The sequence below is a fragment of the Neoarius graeffei genome, chromosome 25, assembly GCF_027579695.1.
Source record: "Neoarius graeffei isolate fNeoGra1 chromosome 25, fNeoGra1.pri, whole genome shotgun sequence".
Taxonomy (NCBI): domain Eukaryota; kingdom Metazoa; phylum Chordata; class Actinopteri; order Siluriformes; family Ariidae; genus Neoarius; species Neoarius graeffei.
The window spans coordinates 45901596-45928849 of NC_083593.1; the positions used below are offsets into that span (position 1 = coordinate 45901596).

The 27254-nt window shown below is 42.0% G+C and overlaps 1 protein-coding gene across 5 annotated transcripts; it reads left to right on the forward strand.

Moving 5' to 3' along the window:
- Positions 1–25280, forward strand: dgcr2 (DiGeorge syndrome critical region gene 2). Of its 5 annotated transcripts, XM_060909061.1 has the most exons (12): positions 11338–11437; positions 11582–11704; positions 12665–12697; positions 13057–13179; positions 14921–15007; positions 15141–15339; positions 18462–18538; positions 18986–19168; positions 19422–19625; positions 19952–20104; positions 22283–22519; positions 22628–25280. In XM_060909061.1, the coding sequence occupies exons 1-12, from the start codon at positions 11353–11355 to the stop codon at positions 22834–22836; spliced, it is 1713 nt and encodes a 570-aa protein (XP_060765044.1). In that variant the 5' UTR covers positions 11338–11352; the 3' UTR covers positions 22837–25280. The 5 variants fall into 5 exon arrangements, with proteins under 5 accessions (XP_060765047.1, XP_060765045.1, XP_060765048.1 ...); XM_060909062.1 differs by lacking the exons at positions 11338–11437; positions 11582–11704 and adding an exon at positions 2–428; XM_060909063.1 differs by lacking the exon at positions 13057–13179.
- The last annotated feature ends 1974 nt before the right edge of the window (positions 25281–27254 follow it).

The following is a 27254-nucleotide window of genomic DNA, read 5'->3' on the forward strand; positions in this document are numbered from 1 at the left end:
TTCTGATTGGTTGAACGCTTGGTAGAGATTGTTTTGATGGAGCGCTGCCCTGTTTGTGAAGACAGAGTGCGGCCATTTTGTTATAATTCGGCTGTAAATTTGTTAATAAGGGAAAGAATAACAAACTCTGACGTGATTTCATATGATTTTTCTTTTAAATAATACTCGTGATTACGGTAGGAGTCGGTTGTGAGTGAGTGGTGGTGGTTATGGAGGAGCGAGGAGAGTCGATGTGATTTGCAGACAGCGTTCCGGTTCTGACAGAGGTTGCTTTCTCCGGGACATTTTCTCCACGGGGTCGCTGTTATGAATGGAGGATAAACAGCAATACTAATTATAATAAATGGTGGCGACATCTGACCGCAGCTCTTCCCGCCTCCTCCTCGCGCTTCTGTCCGTCCTGAGGCTCACGGATCCGCCGCTGGCCGGTAAACACAACGCGCTTCTCATTAGCCTGAACCGCTGGGGACGCAGGCCAGCTTTCACACACGGCTTAGCTGCTTATTTACTGTGACTTGTGTAACTTTAACCACTCGGTGCTAACTATTCACTGGTTAACACCACACGTATCATAAATAAATCTCTCTCTAATTAATTAGCTTTAGCATATTATAGCTATTACACTGCTAATGTTGTTAGCTTATGGCGGCCTGCTACCTTAGCGTGTTGTGTACTAGCGTATTTTAATGTCATGTTTTACTTTACTGTACATTTGTAGTCAGTGCTAGCAGTGTGATTATTATTATTATTAACAGAAGATATGACATGACGTATTACCAAAAGGAAAAACACCGTTGTTACGGATCAGAGAGCTGTCAATAGTGCTGAAACGAGCGATATGAACACTTTCCGGTATGATAACCGGAAATGATCCGAGTCGATATCAAGGTATCGGTTTTGCTTACAACTTTGTGTGTGCGCTTTTATTTTTGCTTTTTGTCCTGCAGAAGAAGTGTCAAAACAACTTATAAATATAGGTTTATCAGTTTTGTGCCTGATGAAGACCAAACAGGGAGTTTGTGTGTGTGTGTGTGTTTCAAAATAAAAGCATTTGTAATCAATGTTTTCCCCAGAAAATAATTAAAGCCCTAAATTCTGGCATGATAATGCACAAACAATTGAGTGCCAAAGGCGTGAAGCGAAAATAGATGCTCTTGGGTGCATTTTCAGGGTCTCTGAGAGGTTTTCGATACCTGATTTATAGCAGGCTTTCGTCTAAACGGGGGAACAGGGGCGCTGCGCCCTCTTACTCTCGGCGTGCGCCCCCTTACCGATTCTGTGAAAACGTCCCAGCAACACTACGTGACAATGTGTCTGATCATCAAATACGTTATAATTGCTCCAAAAATATTCCAGTCATAGTAGATGCACCGCCAGACGGTGCAAAAACAATCCGAATTGGCGTTTTCCAGACTGAGGCGCCATGTTGTTTACTTGTCGCGGCTGCTCTCGCGAGATTTGACATGGGTTACATACAGTTTTGTGCCTGATGAAGACCAAACAGGGAGTTTGTGTGTGTGTGTGTGTTTCAAAATAAAAGCATTTGTAATCAATGTTTTCCCCAGAAAATAATTAAAGCCCTAAATTCTGGCATGATAATGCACAAACAATTGAGTGCCAAAGGCGTGAAGCGAAAATAGATGCTCTCGGGTGCATTTTCAGGGTCTCTGAGAGGTTTTCGATACCTGATTTATAGCAGGCTTTCGTCTAAACGGGGGAACAGGGGCGCTGCGCCCTCTTACTCTCGGCATGCACCCCCTTACCGACTCCGTGAAAACATCCCAGCAACACTACGTGACAATGTGTCTGATCATCAAATACGTTATAATTGCTCCAAAAATATTCCAATCATAGTAGATACACCGCCAGACGGTGCAAAAACAATCCGAATTGGCGTTTTCCAGACTGAGGCGCCATGTTGTTTAGTTGTTTACTTGTTGCGGCTGCTCTCGCGAGATTTGACATGGGTTACATACAAGGTCAGCTGACTTGTAGAGCGAGGTTTCTCGAGACTGAATGACCTTTCACCCACCAGCGTGGGAGCTTTTGACAGAAGTAGTTCGCGAGTTGTTTTTGTTGACACTTGGGCATTTAAAGATGTCATCCCGCGGCACGAAGCGGAAGAAAGCCAAAGACTGTCCGGGGCAGAAGAAGATTACTTCTTTCTTTTTCAATGTTGACAGACAATTTGTTCCAATTTCCCTCTCAGATACTCAGAATGTCCCATTGGAGCATTTTTCAAAGGCTTTGCACGGTGGGGGGGGGGGGTGGACAACCCCCCCCCCCCCCCCCCCCCCCCCCCCCCCCCCCCCCCCCCCCCTATCCCCCCCCCCCCCCCCCCCCCCCTCGCTCCCTCGCCATGGTGAGCGCCCTCATACTAAATTTTTCTAGAAAAAACCCTGTATAGGATAAATTTTTACCAGTGTTTTCAATGATTTCTGACCTAAATGGTATTAATGTACAGTATACGCATTTGAAATCTCACCTTCAAGTTCAACATGCAAGTTAAACTGTTTTGTTATAGATTGAATGAATATCTACGAAGATCCCTTTAATTATCTATGATCAAGTAGTGCTGTAACAAAAATGTGCATGAAAATACGAACAGTGGTTTGCTCCATCTTGCGCAATCCAATGAAGCAACTCGATCATCATGACTTCCTGTTGATCACAAAGGGATCTGAACCAAAAGAACTGCCACCTTAAAATAAGTTGCTGTATTACTGTAACTGTGGTGATTTAGAATGTTTCTGATGCAATTACCGTAATATATGTATAACTAAGATACACTGAAAAGAAAAGGGAGGCAACTGCATATTATAAGGTTTAAATTTTGGCACTTTATTAAAAGGACTAGATTAGGATTAAAACATATTTAAAGGAAAAGAAAGCTTAGTTTGCAGAAAGCTTATGTACTTATAAACACATTCGTGAAGAGAATTTAAGTGTCAAATGTAGCATAATTTCGAATAATAATAAGAATATTTGGCAGTGTGATGTCGCTGTGATCCTTTAACAAAAGAATAATCCGTAGCCTTCTTTTGTCAAATAGATCCCACTGCCAAAAATGCATATGATTTTATTATTTGAAATTATGCTATATTTGATACATTTGGACAACTTCACTTCCTGAGTGTTTATGTACATAATCTTTCTGCAAACCCAAACTAATGAATGAAGTTTTCTACTCCCTTAAAGCAGATTAATTCTCCTTGGCTTTTGCTTGGCCTAATGTTGGGCAACCCTGTCATAGTCCATCTCGCTGTCATCCATGCTGATGTGGATCAAATTGTCCAGCGAGTCTGTTTTTATTTATTTATTTATTTATTTATTTATTTTGAGGATAACCCCTTGAGGTGTCATCTCATTTTCAAGGGGGCCCTAGCTAAGAGTCTTCTCCTAGCTTATTAAAATCAGTCGGCTTTGCCCGTCTGGTGGGGGACAACATCGGCAGCCAGTGAGCTCGCTTATAATGAATCGGAAAATTCCAGGATGTCTGACGTTTTCTTTCGATGTTTTTATTGGACGGTTTGAACATGTGATCTTGACATAGCCAACAGATTAGTTTGTTTACGTCATACCACGCGGACATGCAGTGGTGCTTGAAAGTTTGTGAACCCTTTCGAATTTTCTGTATTTCTGCATATATAGGACCTAAAACATCAGATTTTCACACAAGTCCTAAAAGTAGATAGAGAACCCAGTTAAACAAATGAGACAAAAATATTATACTTGATTATTTATTTATCTATTTATTTATTTATTTATTGAAAATGATCCAATATTACATCTGTGAGTGGCAAAAGTATGTGAACCTTTAGGATTAGCAGTTAATTTGAAGGTGAAATTAGTCAGGTGTTTTCAATCAATGGGATGACAATCAGGTGTGAGTGGGCACCCTGTTTTATTTAAAGAACAGGGATCTAGCAAAGTCTGATCTTCACAGCACGTTTGTGGAAGTGTATCATGGCACGAACAAAGGAGATTTCTGAGGACCTCAGAAAAAGTGTTGATGCTCATCAGACTGGAAAAGGTTACAAAACCATCTCTAAAGAGTTTGGACTCCACCAATCCACAGTCAGACAGATTGTGTACAAATGGAGGAAATTCAAGACCATTGTTACCCTCCCCAGGAGTGGTCGACCAACAAAGATCACTCCAAGAGCAAGGCATGTAATAGTCGGTGAGGTCACAAAGGACCCCAGGGTAACTTCTAAGTAACTGAAGGCCTCTCTCACATTGGCTAATGTTAATGTTCATGAGTCCACCATCAGGAGAACACTGAACAACAATGGTGTGCATGGCAGAGTTGCAAAGAGAAAGCAATTGCTCTCTAAAAAGAACATTGCTGCTCACCTACAGTTTGCTAAAGGTCACGTGGACAAGCTAGAAGGCTATTGGAAAAATGTTTTGTGGACAGATGAGACCAAAATAGAACTTTTTGGTTTAAATGAGAAGCGTTATGTTTGGAGAAAGGAAAACACTGCATTCCAGCATAAGAACCTTATCCCATCTGTGAAACATGGTGGTGGTAGTATCATGGTTTGGGCCTGTTTTGCTGCATCTGGGCCAGGATGGCTTGCCATCATTGATGGAACAATGAATTCTGAATTATACCAGCGAATTCTAAAGGAAAATGTCAGAATATCTGTCCATGAACTGAATCTCAAGAGAAGGTGGGTCACGCAGCAAGACAGCGACCCTAAGCACACAAGTCGTTCTACCAAAGAATGGTTAAAGAAGAATAAAGTTAATGTTTTGGAATGGCCAAGTCAAAGTCCTGACCTTAATCCAATCAAAATGTTGTGGAAGGACCTGAAGTGAGCAGTTCATGTGAGGAAACCCACCAGCATCCCAGAGTTGAAGCTGTTCTGTACGGAGGAATGGGCTAAAATCCCTCCAAGCCGGTGTGCAGGACTGATCAACAGTTACCGGAAACGTTTAGTTGCAGTTATTGCTGCACAAGGGGGTCACACCAGATACTGAAAGCCAAGGTTCACATACTTTTGCCACTCACAGATATGTAACATTGGATCATTTTCCTCAATAAATAAATGACCAAGTATAATATTTTTGTCTCATTTGTTTAACTGGGTTCTCTTTATCTACTTTTAGGACTTGTGTGAAAATCTGATGATGTTTTAGGTCATTTATGCAGAAATATAGAAAATTCTAAAGGATTCACAAACGTTCAAGCACCACTGTATTACTTTGACAGAATCAACACAAACATTAGGGGGGGAAAGAATGCTTGTTTAACACAATCAATATGTAGATGGATCTCTTATTTGCTCTCCTATGTATCTAGTTACTTATGGGTAGGAAATTTAATGTGTCCGTATAAATCTAAGCGTATCAGATTTTAACTCAAGCAACTAAGCGTATCGGCAGGCAGGGCAAGCGTATCAGGCTCGATACGCTAAAACGCTTTGGGGAAAACCATGTAATACCCCAGCATATGTTTGTCATATGCACAATGAAATTCTTAGTTTGCTGTCCACCATGAATGCTAAATAGAAATAAATAAATAGGTGGAAGAAATAATACAAAGTAAAGGCAATGTAGTGCAAATTAAGGCAATGATCAGATGTAGCAGCAAAAAAGGGCAGTAATGAGCAAACAGATGTAAACAGTCAAGGACTGTTTACAGCAGACCTGGGCATTTTATGGCCCGCGGGCCGCATCCGGCCCTTTGGTTCATTCTGACTGGCCCGCGTAAGGTTAATTAGAAATTACAAAATAAACGTATTTTCTAATTTTACCTCATGCATGGACTGAATGTGCATTGCTTTTATTTTGAAGTTGTGTTCAACAAAAACGCAATGCGCGCGACATGAAATTCCATGAAACCTAATCCCACGATAACTACTTCCGTAATTTGTCCAGACCAACCACAAAGTTGTACGTCATCCTTCAAACGATCCAGCCAATCACCTAGTGTGATGTCACCAGCAGGCGCCGGAGCCCGAGCCGATCTGTAGATCTGATACCTACACCGAATCGATGTTTTCAGTGATGAAGTTTAACAAATCCAGGTATAGATCCTCTCTCACCGATAATCATCTGTCAGCTGTGCTTCGCATCTCCACCTCAGACATTCAACCTGACTTTGATGCACTCGTTAAAGACCAACAGAGACCAGATTTCTCTCACTGAACAAATAAAAAACTGAAAAACACCAAATGAAGTGATTAAACTACAAATGTGGGCATCATTATTATAATATGATGTATCTTGCTTAATATTTGGAGTAGAAAGACAATATTGTGATGCCTTTATTGTGTTTTGGGCTGAATGTGACTGAAAAAAAATGGTACAAACGTTCACGTTTTGTTAACCGTTGTTTTGGGAAATTTGATTGAATGAATGACGTTTTTTTGTAAGGCAACCTCGTTTTTTCCATACTCTTACCAGTTTGTAAAAACAATGTTATTTACTGCTTTATATAAAGAAATACAATTAATATTATGCAGAATTTAGTTCAGCCTTTTGGTCCGGCCCTCCACTAAATTTTCTGTTTCTCATGTGGCCCCATGGAAAAAATAATTGCCCACCCCTGGTTTACAGGGACATGGTTATAGATTCCTGTCAGCTGTTCAGGAGTCTGATGGTGGTGGGAAAGAGTTCTTTAGTTTGACAGTCTTGCGTTTCACACTTCTGTACCTCTGGCCTGAGGGTAGAAGTATGAACAGTCCATGATATTGAAAAAATTGAAGACGAGTTCGATATCATGCTAGCTGAATGGAATGTATCTGATATGCCACAAAAAAGCGGATTATTCTCGTCTCGTCGTCTTCCGCTTTATCCGGGACCGGGTCGCGGAGGCAGCAGTCTAAGCAGGGAAGCCCAAACTTCCCTTTCCCCAGACACCTCGGCCAGCTCCTCGGGAAGAACACCGAGGCGTTCCCAGGCCAGCCGAGAGACATAGTCCCTCCAGCGTGTCCTGGGTCTTCCCTGGGGCCTCCTCCCGGGGGGACATGCCTGGAACACCTCCCCAGGGAGGCATCCAGGAGGCATCCGAAAAAGATGCCCAAGCCACCTCAGCTGATTCCTCTTGATGTGGAGGAGCAGCGGCTCTACTCCGAGCTCCTCCCGAGTGACTGTGCTTCTCACCCTATCTCTAAGGGAGCGCCCAGCCACCCTGCGAAGGAAACTCATTTCGGCCGCTTGTATCCGCGATCTTGTCCTTTCGGTCATTACCCAAAGCTCATGACCATAGGTGAGAGTTGGAACGTAGATCGACCGGTAAATTGAGAGCTTCGCCTTTTGGCTCAGCTCCTTCACCACGACGGACCGGTAAAGCGACCGCATCACTGTGGAGGCTGCACCGATCCGCCTGTCGATCTCGCGCTCCATCCTTCCCTCACTCGTGAACAAGATCCCGAGATACTTAAACTCCTCCACTTGAGGCAGAACTTCTCCACCAACCTGGAGAGGGCAAGCCACCCTTTTCCGGTCGAGAACCATGGCCTCGGACTTGGAGGTGCTGATTCTCATCCCAGCCGCTTCACACTCGACTGCAAACCGCCCCAGTGCATGCTGAAGGTCCTGGTTTGAAGAAGCCAACAGGACAACATCCGCAAAAAGCGGATTATTATTATTGTTGTTGTTATACATGAACATTCCTTTCAGGTGTTCAACGCGTCTTTCTCTTTCAAAATTCTCTCAATCTTTCGGATTTAACGATGCAGACTTGGCGGCCATGACTGTTTACAGATTATCACAGTCGCTCGCTAGTGTGGAAGTTTTACGTCTCTGTGTGACGTCATGTCTTGACAACCATGCGATATTGTAAACCATATTCAACACTCATTCTCCATTGGGTAGAGTGGCGTTATATAGGATAAGCGATATGCTAATATTGCTTGCCATCAAAGCAAATGAATGGAACCTGCTAGAAGGGAATAGGACACGTGTTTCTATTCCATCGAAAAAGTGTCCTGTATAATAATTAAACAATATCGCAGGAGAGGAGTGCTGTTGTACTGAATATCAGCATGGCTGTGATTCAGTCAAATCGATATTCACTACAGCATAACCATCTTGAGTGTATTACTGCTTTTATACAACAGTTCTATGAACAAGAAATTAATATCGATTAAGTGGCATTTTGGACACACTATAGCCAAACATTGTTTGTTTTTACTTTGCCAGCAGAAAGAGACCTGAAAGAAACCACACTCACTTTATAGCCCATCAGTTAGCTGCCTAGTAAGCTCACTTTGATTTGTACTACATTCCTGATAAAGGTGCCTTTGGTAAACTTGGCATCACAAATTTCTCCTGTTTCTTCTTTGTCTCACAAGCATTCATGCTTTAGGTTATAGTCCTGAAAAGCATTGGTTTATATTAGTATGTTCATTCCAACAGCCCAGTGACGCGCCACATAAATGTTATTTACCAGCTTAAGGTTGGTCCGTATTAGGGATGGCGAAAGCTAAAAAAAAAAAATCTTGACCGACCACCGAGACTCATTAGCCGGTTAAAGTCGGTTAACCTATGAGAATGTGCGGATGCTCGCGGTTAGATTTAGAATAGATTCTAATAATTCCAATTCTAGAATTTTTAAAATTCTAGAATTGGAATTAGAATCTATTCTAAATCTAACCGCGAGCATCCGCACATTCAGTCCCAGTCGCTGCCCTCCACTCACATTACCTTTTCTACAGCGCGAAACATTTAGTCAAACGCGGCACTGATGTCGAGGGGTTTGTATTGGAGCGGAGGACAAATGGCTCCAGCTTAGAGACAGTTTCAGTTGGCCATGATGGCGTTGAAAATAAAGTCAAGTGCTAGAAGTACATAACATTCAGTGATGGGAATAACGGTGTTAAAATAAAGGCTGTTATAACGCCGGGTAATCTAATTAATTAGCTACAATCGTTATAATGCCGTTACCAATATCAACACGCCATTACTGCATGGTATTGAAGTTGCTCTGAAGCCGTCACCGACTTGGCTCACAGACATAAAAGCTGCGTTTGTCACTCCCCCTCCAGACACCGCTGTCATTTCATTCCCTCCCCTTCCCTCCAAAAGTTGGCATCTGCACCTTTAGTTTGTGTGGAGAGATATGATCTGCAATAACATGCATTGCTGGCTACAGACCGAAACGTACTTTCAGAATGCACTGGCCAAGGCAGGACTAAACTCGATGTGCCTTCTAATAATAATAATAAAAAAAAAAAAAGAATAGTAGTTTGTAAGCTAAAAAGCCTGTGTCTACACTTTTCTTTCGCCTAGTGGCAGCTGTCTTCAACCGGGGCGGGAGGGCGGGACATGACTGAATGGGTGTTTCTGATTTGTCAGCTGTCGTCCTTACACCGCATGGCACGCCCCAAGCATTTACAACACAGAATTCCAGGCTCTCCGCTCCAAAATCGGCAGCTTCAAAACGATTGATTTTTTTTTTTAAACCGACAACCAAAAAAAAAATTAACCGGTTGACGTTGATTCGGTCAACCATTGGTCAAACGGTCATCGGTTAACATCCCTAGTCCATATCATGAAATACTGTGACCGAGGTCTTGAAAGTACAGGTAGTCATCGACTTACGACTGCGTTTGGTTACGACTGACCGGTTGCAAACTGATCTGGTCGTAAGTCAGCCTATGTTAAAAATTCTAGAATTGGAATTAGAATCTATTCTAAATCTTTTTATCAACATTTTATCAACATTTTCTTATTTCATTACCTTGGCTCATTATTTGGTTTAAGTCAAACACTGCATACTACACTGCGTACAGTACAATTCGTTTAATATGTGCAAAACAGAAAATACGAAATACAGGTGTGAAAAATAGAAAACGTTTTAGTTTGAAACATACCAAAATACAAATGTAAAACACAGCAAAATACAAAATTTCGTGACCGCTGGCATCACTGGTGCTTGGCTGTGGGTCATCTACGTCATCAGCTGTTGCAGCGCTCGGGCTGGCGGGAGCATTTGCTTGTTTCATAAACCAGGAGCTGGGGTGGAAACTGTATGACGGGGAGCACGAGAGAGACTGCGCATGTGCCTGGAGCTGGGGCGGAATACGCGGCGAGAGGCACTGCCGGGAGCTGGGGCGGAAACTGTCGTATGCTCAGCTGGGAAACACTTGCCAGTCATAACCAGACAGTCATAAGTCGCATAGGTTGTAAGTCGACTACTACCTGTACTAACCAAGGCCCTCTGGGCCGAGGTCACGGCATTTCATGATACGGACTGGTGTGTGTGTGTGTGTGTGTGTGTGTGTGTGTTTTTGTTTTTATTTTTTTTTTCTTTACCAAATTCTAACAGAAAACAAGAGTGCCCGAAAGGGAAAGCCGAGGCGAGCCGCCATTTTGAATCCTCATTCACGGCTGTAATGCAAATGGCTTCCTCCTCGGTATACAAGTGCACTTCCATGGCAGGAAAAAAACTACATTTTGCCGCCTATGTAGTCCCCTATTTATACAAAATTGAATTCTTCAGGATTCAGCCATGTTTTTGCTCAGCGTTAGCAAGTTAGAGGTTTTTAGCTTTCTCCTGAAGTGTTTTCTTTTATTTCTTCTTCCTCAGGGTAGTAAAACTCGCTTTCGCTGTGAAGACTGTCGTTATCACTATCCATGATGTAAAATTAATGTTATTCTCATGAGAAATGCTGGCAAAAATGTATGATTTTTGATAATCTTATAAATAAATCTTATTTATAAAAAGAGAAATGTTGACAAACTCTGTTGTGAATGAGTGAGTCGCCTGGGATCCGTATAGTAGGATACGGACCTGCTCACTAGTCAACTGAATTTTCATGCATGAACATGCATTAGCCTTGGGTGACTTATTGATTTTATTTATTTATTTATTTTCCCCCTTGACTACAATCTTCCAGAAATATTCTAACTGAGATCAATCTTGTATTTCTAGCAAATCATGACTGTTGCAGTTAGGATCTCAAGTTCAGATAGGTGAAACTAAATACAAAAGCGGCACAGCTGTGTGTGTATCCGTGATGCACACGTGATTGCAGTAAAGAAATTGGGAATGTAGGCTTTTGTGTGTAGAGCCGCATTGCACTCAGGACCAGTTCGCGTGTCAAGTGGGACTTGGGGTGAGGGAAGGAGGGGGACTGGTTCATCTGCTCTGACCTTGTGTGCATCTCTCTCTCTGTGTGTGTGTGTGTGTGTGTGTAGGGCCACGGTTAGCACTGGCCACACCGCTGTCAGGCGAGACCTGCTTCATTTATCTCTTACTAGTAGCACTTTGTTGGAACCCAGCCAGTCAGCCCCCGAGATAGAGGGAGGAGCTATGCACATTCAGTTTATTTTTATACACCAGTTCAGGGCGTTTAATTCTTAGTCAGTCATTTTTGTGATGATAAAACCTGTGATATGAGCTGTCTGGAGCGTGTTAATGTTCATGCTGGATGTGCTCAACCAATCAGATATAGGATTACAGGTTTGAGTGTCTGTCCAGGTGTGTTCTAATTCTAGCTTCAGGCTTTTGTTGCATGTTATTACTAGCATGATTGCAGTAACGAAATTGGGAGCATAGGATTTTGTGTGTGTGTGTGTGTGTGTGTGTGTGTGTGTGTGTGTGTGTGTGTGTGCATGCATGCAGAGCCACGTTGTGCTCAGGACCAGTTTGCATGTCTCAGTGGAAGGATGCAGTGTATCCCCCTGGAATGGAGGTGTGATGGCTGGACTGCCTGTGAGGACAAGAGTGACGAGAAAGACTGTCCTTGTATGTCTGCGCGCGCACAGTGCATCAATGATGCACACAATTGTGCTACTTCTGTACTTGGCTTCACGTATCTGAACTTAAGAGATCCTAATTGCAACAATCATAATTTGCTAGAAATACAAGCTTGATCTCAGTTTGAATGTTTCTGGAAGATTGTAGTCCGGGGGTGGGAATCAATCACCCAAGCCTAATGCTTGCTTGTGCACAAAAGTTATTCAGCTGACAAGTGTCCCATACTGTTAACTTCATAGTCTGAATAAAGATATCACAACAGCCAAGTACGAAATTAAACACGATTTGACGTGCTGCTACAGGAAATCAATCAGTGACTGGGTGGGGTGATGTGACCCAAAACGCTGGGATTATTTTCCTAGAACAGCATGTTGTTGAGTTTTTATTCCTCTTATACTACTTCAAGTTGCTAGTGATTATAATAGTTACCTTAAAGAACATAACGTTCTTTAATAAATTAAAGATAGCAATGGCGTTTTAACTTCTGTATTCATTTTCAGTCTATTGAAGACAGTCTTGGTCTTGCTTTGTAAAGGCAACTGGGACCGGTAGCACGACTTTAGCTTGCATAATAAAATATAGGAGTTAAAATATATACACAATTTGTGCATATAAATGTACACGAACCCTTTTATACAGATATGGCAGACAGTGTCCTAGATCTGTATTGATCTTGAAAGGAGAGACCATCAGACTTCTCACCCTATAATGGAGAGACGGTTAGATGGCTGTCTAGACAAACTATTTATCCTTTAAGGAACAGACAGACTATTAGTGCTTTTAGTCATATCTGTGAATTTCTCATGCATGTGAGGTAGGTGATGAGTACTTCGGAGAGGCTAGAGGAAGTGGGACTTGGGGTGAGGGAAGGAGGGGGACTGATTCATCTGCTCTGACCTTGTGTGCATCTCTCTCTCTGTGTGTGTGTGTGTGTGTGTGTGTGTGTAGGGCCACGGTTAGCACTGGCCACACCGCTGTCAGGTGAGACCTGCTTCATTTATCTCTTACTAGTAGCACTTTGTTGGAACCCAGCCAGTCAGCCCCTGAGATAGAAGGAGGAGCTATGCACATTCAGTTTATTTTTATACACCAGTTCAGGGCGTTTAATTCTTAGTCAGTCATTTTTGTGATGATAAAACCTGTGATATGAGCTGTCTGGAGCGTGTTAATGTTCACGCTGGATGTGCTCAACCAATCAGATATAGGATTACAGGTTTGAGTGTCTGTCCAGGTGTGTTCTAATTCTAGCTTCAGGCTTTTGTTGCATGTTATTACTAGCATGATTGCAGTAACGAAATTGGGAGTATAGGATTTTAGTGTGTGTGTGTGTGCGCACGCAGAGCCACGTTGCGCTCAGGACCAGTTCGCATGTCTCAGTGGAAGGATGCAGTGTATCCCCCTGGACTGGAGGTGTGATGGCTGGACCGCCTGCGAGGACAAGAGTGACGAGATGGACTGTCCTCGTATGTCCACACACATACAATGTCTCCCTTTCTTTTCTTTGAGTAACAATAGCATCCTGTTTCGACTTATTGCAATCGTTAGTTGTTGCTACAGTCTTGTATTATTGTGGATACTTCAGAATCCTGCACTGTAGTCCCTACTCTAAATGTATTTAGGATGTTGATGCACCTGGTATAAGCACATGATACTGCAAGAAGGATGTGCAGGTAATCAGTTAGACCAGGGGTTTTCAAAGTGTGGGAGAGTCAGCCCCCCCTCAGAGAGCAAATAAACAGCGGCCCCCCTTACAATTTTTGTTGTTGCTATATGTAATGTTCCATTCGTATTTAAAAAAAAAAAATGGTTGTACACATTTTTTTTTTCTTTTACACATTTTAAACATCTGTGCTTTTTTGAAAACCTCTTGTTTTACACATTTTAAACATCTGCTTTTTTAAAACATGTCTTGCACATTTTAAACATCTGTGCTTTTTGAAAACATCATTTTTACACATTTTAAACATCTGTGCTTTTTAAAACATTTGTTTTACACATTTTAAACATCTGCTTTTTAAAAAAACATCTTGTTTTACACATTTAACATCTGCTTTTTTAAAACCTCTTTTTTACACATTTTAAACATCTGTGCTTTTTAAAACTTTTTTTTACACATTTTAAACATCTGCTTTTTTAAAACGTTTTACACATTTTAAACATCTGTGCTTTTTTAAAACATTGTTTTACACATTTTAAACATCTGCTTTTTTTAAAAAACATCTTGTTTTACACATTTAACATCTGCTTTTTTTAAAACCTCCTTTTTTATACATTTTAAACATCTGTGCTTTTTTTTAAAAACATCTTGTTTTACACATTGAACATCTCATAGCATCGTTAGCTAGCACCTCTTGGCAGACAACACACTGTGGCAGTGGAGCATCTTCAGATCCAGTCCATGAAAATCCAAACTTTAAATAATCGTGGTCATACTTCCTTCTTTTTTTGCTTGGCCCAGACTCTGTCTCCTCACTCACTGGAGCTTTAGGTACTAAAAATCGATCCATTTTGTCTCTGGCAAAGGCTAGCTGAAGTTCGCTAAATGTCCGCAATAGTAACTTATTCTGGTTTGTTTTTCCTCATGTTGCGCCCCCCCGAAGCACTCTGGCGCCCCCTAGGAGAGGCGTGCCCCACACTTTGAAAAGCCCTGAGTTAGATGATTAGCAGAACCTGAATGAATGAATGGATGTGGTGATTCAGTGGTTTAACTCGTCTTGGAAGGCTGTTTGGTTATATAAATTGGTCAAATGTGTTTTCACAGTACTACCTCCCCCCCCATTTTGTTGAATAATTGACATTTACTGGTACGTCTGTAAGTTATGCTTCGGGTTAGGTCTGCGCTAGATATTCTGTCTGGGCCTTGGTAGACATTGGGGTTGTGATGTCAGAAAATAAGCCCAAAGTTGTTGACCTTGCCACATCCACTGATGCAGATGATTAGATCTACAAATGTAGAACCACAGAACCTATGTACCAAGCTTGTCAGTTAGGACTTGTTGATGAATAAAGCAAGGTTGTCACAGTAGCATTACGTTTTCCCACACTTGGATTGTGTTAACTAGCTAGCTGTTAATGTTGGTAGGAGGATATGGGAGTGTTTTTCTGATTTGTGTAGTCAGATTTTTCTGTTTTCTGATTACACATGCATGGACACAGTATGCACATCCTTTCTGTCTCATTCTAACAGTGTTGTATTTCCCACAGCGATGAAGGAGGAGCGATATCGCTATGGCAGCGGCTTTGATCAGATGGAGGACGTGATGGGCGTGGCACAGCCTGTGCGCTTTAACAGTAAGACCTCCTTCCCTAATCAGTCTATTGACAATCGGAGGAACTGTTCAAAATGGTGTTGGGTGGCGACATTCCAGACTGTACACGTTTCCTGTGTGATGCAGTGCGGTATAACAGCAAATTATTTGTGTAGAAAAATGCCCGAGTGGATGGCACCACTATGAGAAGACTTCAAGCTGTTATAAAGTGTATGAGCGAGGGGAGAATTACTGGCAGGCCGGAGAGACGTGTCAGAGAGTGAACGGCTCGCTCGCCACCTTCAGCACCAACGAAGAGCTACAGTTCATCCTCAAGATTGACCAGAGAGTGTGTGAGCGCAGAGACCAGTGCAGGTCGGTTGTGTGTGTGTGTGTGTGTGTGTGTGTGTGTGTGTGTGTGTGTGTGCGCGCGCGCAAAAAAAAAAAAAAATGCATTTTGACCTGGCTTGCAAATACTGTATGTAACAACCCTGCTTATCAGCATTATGTTATTACTATTATTAACTTCTAGGGATGATCACTCGCTTCAACGGAGGCCTGGGATAGCATGACTATAGATGAATGTTGTTATTTTGCTCTGAGCCCCCACTTTGAGCTACCCCTCAAAGACATATCACTAAAATATTTAAACTATATATTTACACTATATTCATCTAATATAGAACGTATGGACCCTTTTCACGTGACGTCACGACAAACGCGGCCGCCATTTTGGACATGTACTACCAGTAGTTTACCACAGCCAACATTGAGGAACGGCAGCAAAGAAAGTGTTTATTTTCAGCAAGACTTCCATCATGCCACTATATTGTTGTGCACCTGGATGTAGTAACCATCAACAAACAAGGCAAGGGTTATCATTTTATCGGATCCCGGTAGATGCTGACCGACGGAGAAGATGGATAGCGGCATACCAACGCTTGTGTAGTGACCACTTTGTTGGAGGTAAGACAAATAAAATTAGCCAGAAAAGGCATTACATTGCTGTTAACATTCCATTCTAGTTTACTGTAATTATGATCTGACAGCTATTTACACCGGATCCAGTGTAAATAGCTGCCGGAGCCAACGTCCGAGGTGCCGGAGCGCGCTAGCTAGCGCGCGCCGGAACCTCGGACGTTGGCTCCGGCAGCTATTTACACTGGATCCGGTGTAAATAGCTGCCAGATCATAATTACAGTAAACTAGTAAATACAGTTTTCTGCATCTCGCTCCTTTATCTTTTGTTTGTCGCCTTCCTCGCATTCAAACCGATTCGAGCTGAAGTCCACTACATGTCCAAAATGGCGGTCGTGTTTACGAAGGTCACGTGACTGAAAAGGGTCTATAGAGAGAGGAAGGTTAAACACGTGTTAGAAAAAAAAATCAATGGGTAACATTTATTTGAAACCAATTCGTGTGAATCTGATATTTACCTAAACCCACACATCAGCATTGAATGACTCATGAACAGCATTAGGCGATCAACAATAAACAGCAATGAAAAGAAAATAAATACCCGGGTATTAAAACAATTAATTATGGGTACCAAGTTGGTGCGCGTTGGAACTCTTGCCGACATAGAACAGAATAACAGTTGACTCGCGTATCCAGGAACAGGAATTGCTCGCCTTGTAGGCTAAACTGAAGCCACCACCCAACTGTACATCACCCCGGTCTCGAAACGTCCAACGCTGTCCGTCACTATTACCATCCACACAGCAGACGAGTTTGGACCCCAGCGAACCTCCCTGGCACCTCGGAGTAATCCTCGTTCTGTTGTGGTGATGCTAATGTTTTGCTAGCAGGCTAGCGGAGATTCTGTTGGTCGCAGCTAGCATTTTCAGCTCCAGCTGGAAAAAGTGGGCGAAGACGCACTTTCACAGAACTCAAACTAAAAGTGTGACACATCAATGCCGTGTGCCTCCCGCCGGTGTCTAAAAGTCCATAGCCATCCCTGGACATCCACAGTTGTCTTTAAATAAGTATCAAACATTATCACACTCGGGGGAACATGTCACTTCCCCCAACTCTTGTTTCTCCTCCCTCCCCCATTACCATAACAACCCATGCCCAAATAGAACACAGGGATCAGGCTGGCATACAAAACAACAGTATGCCAAACAAAATACAATGCATATCGTTCAATTACAACATTAGATATCAATTCTTATAAAATTATAGCTAAATACTTATTCAATCTCTTATTAAAAATACATATTACAGACACAGTATATTAAACACAAATTCAGCTTAGCCTAATTTTCAGGTGTGTTACATGTATAACGCTATTAGTATTTATCAAAGTTCAGGACTCTTTTGAGGAACCTTGTTATAAAAACATGGCCATATTTAAAGGGTAACGCCGTTTTTCCACAAAACCAGGTGTGTAATAGGAGAAAAACATATACGTAATCAATTCCGTTAATTATTTCCATTATATATCGAACATGAAAAAATATTTTTAACTTTGAAATCATGAATTGACACAGAGGAGTCGAAGTTGGAGGAGTCAGCCATTTTGAGATTGTGGGCAACTATAAACCAATCAGAATCTTTCGTTAATGCGCCTCCCTCTGATCTGTGACGTCACTGAGCCCATGAAAACAGTGTTTACAAACGGATCACTGTGATGACAGTAGGAGTCCCGGCAGGTGGCTTGTATTCGATTCGTTTATATCCCGACCTTGTCAGCTGTCAGATTTATGTTCATAGACCCGGTAAGCTGGTAAATAATATTTATTTAGTTTTTCTTTACCAAATTCTAACAGAAAACGAGAGCGCCCGAAAGGGAAAGCCAAGCCGAGCCGAGCCGCTTCGCGCATGCACAGTAGGCTTGGTAGGACAAATCCAAATAGGAGTCATTCAGGATTCAGCCATGTTTTTACTCAACCAAAGTTATACAGTATTATGAGCTTTAAGTTGCATAAATAAAGCCATTTGGTGAAACTTTGAAGAAGCGATTGTACTGGTTTTATACCTTATTACCATGAAGCACTGAAGAGTTCTTTTCAGTGGTGGGCCGCATGACGTCACGCAGTAGATCAATATGGCGGAACGCATCTTCGCTGAGCTCAGCGCAAGCCCATATTATTAAAAGTTAAAAGATACTGTTATGCGGTCTGTTCTTTCTCTATAAATTCCATGATCGATTACTTTATATATTTATCTATCTATTTGTGGTGATTTTGTACAAAAGTTGCCTTATCTTTTAAAGTGGTTGCAGGAGAAAGCAAGTGTCGGGCCTCACCCTTGCAGATTAGTAGCGATCATGTGCCCAGGGAGACTACAATAAGTGTCGGTTAGCAAGGACTAAACCGAGGAAAAATGGATTCCAAAAATAAAATTGACGCTAGAATTAATTCATAAAGATCAGACTATTATCTCAGACAATTTGATTAGCCTGTGATTTGGCGAGTGGCCTGCTGACATGTTTACTTTATATAATCCACTCTCTGTTAGATCACTGGTTTTTTCTGTGTTTTTGTTTTTTGCAGTTTCTGGGTGGGCTACCAGTACGTCATCACCAATCAGAGTCGATCGTTTGAGGGCCGATGGGAGGTGGCCTATAAAGGTCAGGAGCACACGTTATCTCCTCATGTGTAATTTGGATAATGTACAGGATTATGTAATAATTTGATTCCTGTGAGGAAATAAACAAAAACTAACCTGAAAATGTTAATAATTATGATTGAATGATTTTGCCAGGGTAGTATTATTTTATTTTTTATAGGCTTGCACTAAATCTGTTCATATTTTTGAATTTTTTTTTCAAGAATTATTGGTACTGACATTGACTCCCCCCAACAAAAAAAAACTTCTGCAAAAGTCTGATATTTAACTTTGTCATACAAAGAATCCTAATGCATCCAAGGATGTATTTTTCCCAGCACTAGTATCTATTATAGCAGCGTTGTGTGGGTGTGTTGCATTCCACAGTGTACTCTGCCCACTCTGAGTGATGTGTTTTCAGCAATGTGTGTCCTAATACTGATTATGGTGTGTGTGCGCACATGTGTAGGCTCTTTGCAGGTGTTTCTCCCCCCAGAGGGATTGTGGAGTGTGTCAGATGCGAGCGTGAAGCAGGACAGTGTGTACTGCGCACAGCTGCAACGCTTTCACAACAGGAATATGAACGAGCGTGGCTTACACAGCTGGCACACCGAGAACTGCTACAAACCCTTCCCTTTTCTCTGCAAAAGACGTATGCACACGCACAAACAAGCTGTCTTTAAGCGGTCAGGTTCAAAAGCCTGTGATGTCTAGCTCCTAAGCTCTATTTGCTCCTGGGTCTCTTGCTCTTGTCTGTCTACTGTACTTTTGTCTAATTTTCCCGATCACTCTGCCATTTTGAACGCACCGTACTACTCTGAATGTTCATAACACACCGTACATGATTGATTTGTGAAGGGCGATTTTGTTAAACGCAGGAGATAATGTGTGATTTGTGTGTATAGGACAGACATGTGTGGATATCCGGGATAACGTGGTCAGCGAGGGTCTGTATTTCACGCCCAAGGGGGACGACCCGTGTCTGAGCTGCACGTGTCACGACGGCGAGGCGGAGATGTGTGTGGCGGCACTGTGCGAAAGGCCGCAGGGTTGTACACACTTCACAAAGGACCCTAAAGAGTGCTGCAAATTCACCTGCCTCGATCTGGGTAACCAAAACTCGCACGGTTTCACTGTTCATGCAAGTCCGCTTGTGTGTTATCGGTTGCTTTTGTCACTTTGGGAGTACACGTTTCTGCACAGTCTCATGCATTAGCAAAGAGTTTTAACTAGCTGCATGCAAACTAGGGTTTGAGCGATGTTTCAGAATGTTGATTTTCTTTTGACTTGGACTATTTTGCAGGTGTTTTTTATTTAAGTAAGAATGACGTTTGATCTTAAATGGGCGTTCCATGCCTTTTTTTTTTTAATCCGTTTTTAGTCTTTCTACCTAATAGTTATCATGTCACTAACCTGAAATGATTGTGTCCCCCAGGTGGCAGCAGTCTGTTTGACTCCATGGCGAGTGGTATGCGTCTGATCATCAGTTGTATCTCGTCGTTCCTGGTGTTGTCTTTGCTGCTCTTTATGATACATCGTTTACGGCAGAGACGTAGAGAGCGCATTGACACGCTAATCGGAGGGAACTGTGAGTATATAGCGTGGTGTGCGTGTGCACACTTTCTGCAACAGCATTACAGTCAAGCAACACTAGCTCAGAGTAAAGTTCATTAGCTACCACTGTACCATGCCATTTTCAGTCATGCAAGGATTGTAGTGTTAACCAGCTCATTTTTTTTTTTTTTTTTTTAAATTGAATTGAGCTTAAATAGATTTAAACATTCAATACACTTTATGGCCAAAAGTTTGTGGACACCTGACCAATGCGTACCTGTAAAGCTTTCCACTAGCTTTTGGAGCACGGCTGTGGAGATTTGCCCATTCAGCCACAAGAGCGTTAGTGAGGTTGAGCACTGATGTAAGGGAAGGAGACCTGGTGCACAGTTAGCATTTCAGTGGGGTTAAGGTCAAGGTTCTGTGCTGAGCATTGGAGTCCTTCCATTCCAACCTTGGCAAACCATATCTTCATGGACTTGGTTTTTATGCACAGAAGCACCATCGTACTGGAGCAGGTTTGGGCCTCTTAGGGTGTTTTCAAACTTGGTCCCTTTCAGCCATCTAACCGAACTCAGATCGATGACTCAGCATTTTTTGCGCATATGTGAACACTCCAACCGTACCCAGACCCCTTTAAAGCGAACCGAACTGAGACCACCTCAGGAGGTGGTCTCAGTACGGTTCGCTAAAAATCAACGGTACGGTTCGCCTAATCTGCGCATTGTGAACAAAAAGCGCACCGGGTTCACTTCGCCTTTTTCACTGTAGTTTAACCTTCTTCGTTTGCCGTAGTTGGTCATGTGACTGTAGCAGGGAAACTCAACTTCCTTTTGGAACTTACCACAGCCACTGGAATAAATTTATTTTCCTTAATCCACACTATTTTGATCAAAGAATACAGCAGGGCAAGCATGGCAGCAGACATTTTGATTCAAGAGAAAATTACCCAGAATTCCATGCACTGGGGGTCTGAGGGCTCTAGAGGACCTGGTGTGAACAGAAAGAGGACTGGGGCCCCATCAAAGCTTAACTGGACCAGAAAGAGAACCCAGTCCTGTTTGTAATAAATTCAGTGTGAACACAAAAAGAACCGAGTTCTTTTTCTGTTGGTCCACTTTTTGGTCCACTTAAAGAGGACTGAGTCTGGTTCCTTTAAAGGGGACCAGGTGTGAAAACACCTTAAGTGGACCAACAGAAAAAGAACTCGGTTCTTTTTGTGTTCACACTGTGAATTTATTACAAAGAGGACTGGGTTCTCTTTCTGGTCCAGTTAAGCTTTGATGGGGCCTCAGTCCTCTTTCTGTTCACACCAGGTCCTCTAGAGCCCTCAGACCCCCAGTGCATGGAATTCTGGGTAATTTTCTCTTGAATCAAAATGTCTGCTGCCATGCTTGTCCTGCTGTATTCTTTGATCAAAATAGTGCGGATTAAGGAAAATTTATTCCAGCGGCTGTGGTAAGTTCCAAAAGGAAGTTGAGTTTCCCTGCTACAGTCACGTGACCAACTACGGCAAACGAAGAAGGTTAAACTACAGTGAAAAAGGCGAAGTGAACCCGGTGCGCTTTTTGTTCACAATGCGCAGATTAGGCGAACCGTACCGTTGATTTTTAGCGAACCGTACTGAGACCACCTCCTGAGGTGGTCTCAGTTCGGTTCGCTTTAAAGGGGTCTGGGTACGGTTGGAGTGTTCACATTATGCGCAAAAAATGCTGAGTCATCGATCTGAGTTCGGTTAGATGGCTGAAAGGGACCAAGTGTGAAAACACCCTTAAAGAGGACTGAGTCTGGTTCCTTTAAAGGGGACCAGGTGTGAAAACACCTTTCCAGAAGGGAATTTGTAATGTTAAAGCATACAAAGACAATTGAGTACTTCCAGTTTTGTGGCAGCAGTTTGGGGAAGAACCACATAGGCGTGACGGTCAGGTGTGCACAAACCTTTGGCCATACAGTGTAAGTTCAGCATGGCTTTCTTTTCTTTTTCTTTTCTCCCTTTGGCTTTTACCCATGTTCAGTTTTCAACTTTGTACTTTCCATTGGAGTAGTGACTTTTGGATGTTTCTGTATCAGCAGTGCACTGGCCAAGGGGCACATCTGTTGCTTCTGTTTTGCTTTTCCTCTTGGTGGTGGTTGTTACTTTATTAATATTGGTTCAATATGGACAGTTTAATGTAGTGAGTGTTAAGCAGAGTGATTCCTCCCCCCCCTTTAGTGCACCACTTTAACCTGGGTCGACGTGTGCCTGCCTTCGATTATGGCTCTGATGTGTTTGGGACTGGTCTCACACCACTACACCTGTCAGATGATGGAGAGGGTGGGGCTTTCCACTTTCAGGAGCCCCCACCCCCTTATGCAGCATACAAGTACCCTGAGCTTCGCCCACCAGATGAGCCCCCACCCCCTTATGAAGCTTCCATCAACCCTAACTCTCTTCTCTACATGGGACTTGGTAAAAAAATATATAAATATGCACCAGGAATTGAGACACTGTTATAGATATACTAGTAATTTTCACTTTCTTTTAATTTATTTTCTTCCCCCCTCTCTGTCCCTGTAGGGCTGAATGGTACACAGGACAATGGAGCAGGTGGAACACTCTGCAGAACCCCTCTTCAGGCCCCACCCCCTCCCCTTGAAGAGAGGGCAGAATCGATTGACAGCAGTACAATGTTGGTGACCCCAGACACTCCCACAGAGACCGATGACCTCGACCTTAGCTCCACCCTTGATTCCACTAACACCACCTCACTCAGTACGGTGGTTTGAGGAAATGGATTTTTGATTGCTATGGGTGGGGCCTCAGGAAAAAAACAGGATGGGTTTCTATGTACAATGAACTGACTGAGTGTTTGAGCTTCGGTTGTTAAGTGTAAATATGGCTGCTCGTTTTACTTCCTTCTCCACAGACTAATGATGACGAGGGGTGGAGCTTCAGCTGTCTTTCTGTCTTCTGTTGTGAATGTGTGACACTCCTGACTTTCCATCGTCATGACCCACACAGCTGATGCTTCGGAGTTCCTTCCTTCCTTCCTTCACATGGCTGGGTTTCATGGTAGATCTTGAATGACCCCGGACCTTTTCACCTTTCTACTCCTTTGCTTCCCTCATCCTGCTATAAGAGCCTTGTCCCCTTCAAGGGCTGTGTCCATAATGCTGCAGTGACATGGTGTTTATCAAACCCTTTCTCTGTCTCATTGCAGAATTGGTGTATACAGTGACGGTACGTGACTGAAGGCAGCATGCAGCCATGTAAATGTTGCCATGGTGTTTAGTTTCGCACCTCTATCACATAGCTAACATAATGTTGATTTTTATTGTAGATCACCAGGTGCGCCTACAAGCCATTAGGGTCCCATGTTTCCTGGAAAACATGGTGTTGGTGCCATGTTTGTCATAGTTTAGCATATGACGCTTTATTCTTTCTGCACTATATTAAGCTGAAGCTTTGGACAGTGTTTTGTCAACTTGATTTGATTGGGGGAAAATCTCATCTCATGTAGACAGTTGTATGCCATTTTCTAAAGGTTAAATTCATGTGCTCAAGAAATGAGTGGTTGGTTAGGGAGTGGGGCTTTTTTTTTTTTTTTAAAACCTGCATCGACATTTACAGGGCTTTAACTGTGTGTAAACCAGCTCTTGGGTGAAGTGTTGTGCATGTAACAATTGTCGTTTTGTTTTTTGTTTTTTTAATATTACAATAGCTACACTGATTAATTTAAAAAAAATTAAGTCTGCACCCATTTTGTTTTCAGCAAATGTAAAACTAAGTAATTAAAATCTGGTCCGATTGGGCACATACAATGTAAAGTTCAGATCCTATTTTTTTTCTCCCCCCCCCCCAAAAAAAAAAAAAAACAAGGAAATTTCTTTTAAAAGGGGTTGTGGACCCAGTACTGTCAGGGCCAAGGGCCTGAAACCTGTGGCCATGCATGACTACAATCTACAATGGGGGGGGGGTTACCACTACGGTCTGAGAGCACAGGTTTGTGATATTTCTGGAGTTAGCTTAATGAGCTAAACTTGTTGTAGGTGTACAGTTGAACAGCTGTTATCACCAACTCCAAATCAATTTTGATCTAATCGGCCACGGCCTTCATGGGCGAGCCCTGTTAGGAGATGGAAGCGCTTCTAAGGGAACATGGTGCTTATAGAGGATGCAGTGTTTTGCGGGGTAGATCAGAGTCCCAGTCTGTCTTTCGACTGTAACACTGTGTATGTCTCAAGCCATACATCTTTGTACGGAGGCTGCTACAGTACGCGTCAGCCCTGGTTCAGGCAAAATTTCAAACGGAACGGATTTAAACCAGATGCTGGCGATGTGGATATTCAGATACGACCTTATTCGCTGAACATGTTTTGCAATGGATTTAATTGATCCAGTGTACCGGTTGATAAAGAAAAAAAACACACTTATATTTTTAGTGAACAATTGCTACGTTTCATTATATATTTTTTTTTAAAGGGCAAATCGGTGACAGACCCAAACTAAGAAGTAAATGTGTCACCAGGGCTGAACTGCAGGATGCAGTCCCCCTTGTCTAAAATGGGAGATTTCCTACAATACACATGAAAATGAATCATTCACTACTGTATCATCCCTATCACTGGCATCACAGTTCAGTTTGGTAGTCTAGTTGGGGTATGTGCCAATACGTTGCAGCATTTGATCACAATTTTAGGGTCTTCGATAACACTATGGTGTGGTGATCAATTATTGATAAACTCTGACATGGTTATTCATTAAAACTTTTTTTAATTTATGGTTTTAAATTCTCAGACTTTGTTCATGGATTTGGAAGACACTGTAAACCCACTCTGGCAATATTTAACTAACCCCATTTAATCTTTGACCCTGTGGTTGATTGGCACAGACAATCCTCAGTAAAATGCCAGTTTTACGGTCTCCTCTTGATCGTGTAATGAGCAGGGTGTGTATGTGGTGATGGACTCGATCAATACCAAGCATCTCTTCACAGGTTGATTTTGATTTAATTTTCTGCGTTTGTTGTCGTTGTTCTGCATGTTTTTCTCTGCGATTGTGAGGAGTTTTAACAAGAAAACACTAATAAATCAAATGTTTTGTGTAAATTGCTACAACTGCTATATTTTAATGTTTAATTTCAGGTTTTTAATGTAATTTCCTGTTGGTTTTGTGTTGTACTCTGTATAGCTCATCATCATCAGGCACCAAATAAACTTCACTGAAGTCAGAGATGTGTTCCATGAAAATAATGACCGGCTCATGTAACATACAGCCATGATAGTTTGTATGGTCTGAATTGGTGTGTTGTGTTCCATTTAATTCAAAAGGTAACTCGGACACTACCATATAAAAAAAAAAAAAAAAGACTGTTAGGCTGTATGTTACAAATGGACAACCATTACTGAATTATGTTACAACCTTTTTTTTTTTTTTTAATTCTAAGCATTTCAGGTAGCAGTTTATCATAAGTAGAAAAATAAGAAAGGAAATTAACTTAAACTTCCATCTAGACTACAAGGCTATATAACTTCTTTTAAATTCAAACTATTATTTGCTATTGTTTAATGGTCAAGCTCCTTTTCAAACACCACTAGTTAAAATTTGAGCAAAATTATATTAAAATTTAACTTTTGTCTGCATGAATTTACACATGCAGTATAATGCATTACTGCAAAACTTAAGCCACAAGATTCCTCTCAAAAGAAGTTAAAATAAACGTATTAAATCAGAGCTGATTTAGACACATTCTATTTTCAACTGTAACATGTTTTAGGAGTCAGTTGTTAAATCCTGACATTTGTTGAGTACAAATACATGTTCATGGTTTCATTTTATTCAGAGAGTGAGGGCTGATTTGCGTATGTCATATTTATTAAATCTATATCTCTCACACATTCATATTCCCAAAATGAGAGCAAAGCATACGAAGTCAAGGTAAAATATCTATTTGGTGTTAAGAATAGCTTTGGGGTTTTTTTGTTTGTTTGTTTTTAACTGCAGATTTATTAAACTCTTATGGAATCCTATTTCCACCACCATAACGAGGTTTCTCATAATTACTTAGCCTCAAAATAATGAGAGAATACCATAATTATGACTTAGAATCTCATTATTATGAGATAGTATCTCATAATTATACTCAATATCATCAGTGTCAGCCTATCCCATAATTATGACTTGGTTAATAATGAAATCCTACCTCATAATAATGACTTTCACAATTATGACTATCTCTCAATAATGAAATCCTATCTCATTATGATGTTGGATAATGGTTAGAGCCTAGCTCATAATTACAACTTGCTTAATAATGAAATCTCATCTCATCTCATTATCTCTAGCCGCTTTATCCTGTTCTACAGGGTCGCAGGCAAGCTGGAGCCTATCCCAGCTGACTACGGGCGAAAGGCGGGGTACACCCTGGACAAGTCGCCAGGTCATCACAGGGCTGACACATAGACACAGACAACCATTCACACTCACATTCACACCTACGGTCAATTTAGAGTCACCAGTTAACCTAACCTGCATGTCTTTGGACTGTGGGGGAAACTGGAGCACCCGGAGGAAACCCACGCGGACACGGGGAGAACATGCAAACTCCGCACAGAAAGGCCCTCGCTGGCCACGGGGCTCGAACCTGGACCTTCTTGCTGTGAGGCGACAGCGCTAACCACTACACCACCGTGCCGCCCTTAATAATGAAATCCTCTCTCATAATCATTAGTCTCTTGTATTTTTTCCTCAAAATTATGACTTCGCATCTCATTATCTGTAGCCGCTTTATCCTGTTCTACAGGGTCGCAGGCAAGCTGGAGCCTATCCCAGCTGACTACGGGCGAAAGGCGGGGTACACCCTGGACAAGTCGCCAGGTCATCACAGGGCTGACAGACACAGACAACCATTCACACTCACATTCACACAATTATGACTTATTTTTATGTGATGTTTATGGATTACTATCTCATAAGTCATAATTTTAAGAAAATGTTCCCATTGTTAGCTCATCTGTCTGACAGGTGATGAACTTATGCCATCATGTGTTGTTCGTCTGGCGTCGTCCACACCACAGAAATCGCTTCTCAATTCTTCACCGATTTTTATTCTTTTTGGCAGGAAGGTCGGTCTGCCTGGGATGCATATACTGTAGCTTCAACCCAAATTTGCATAATTGCAATTTATAATGAAGATATGGAGTAA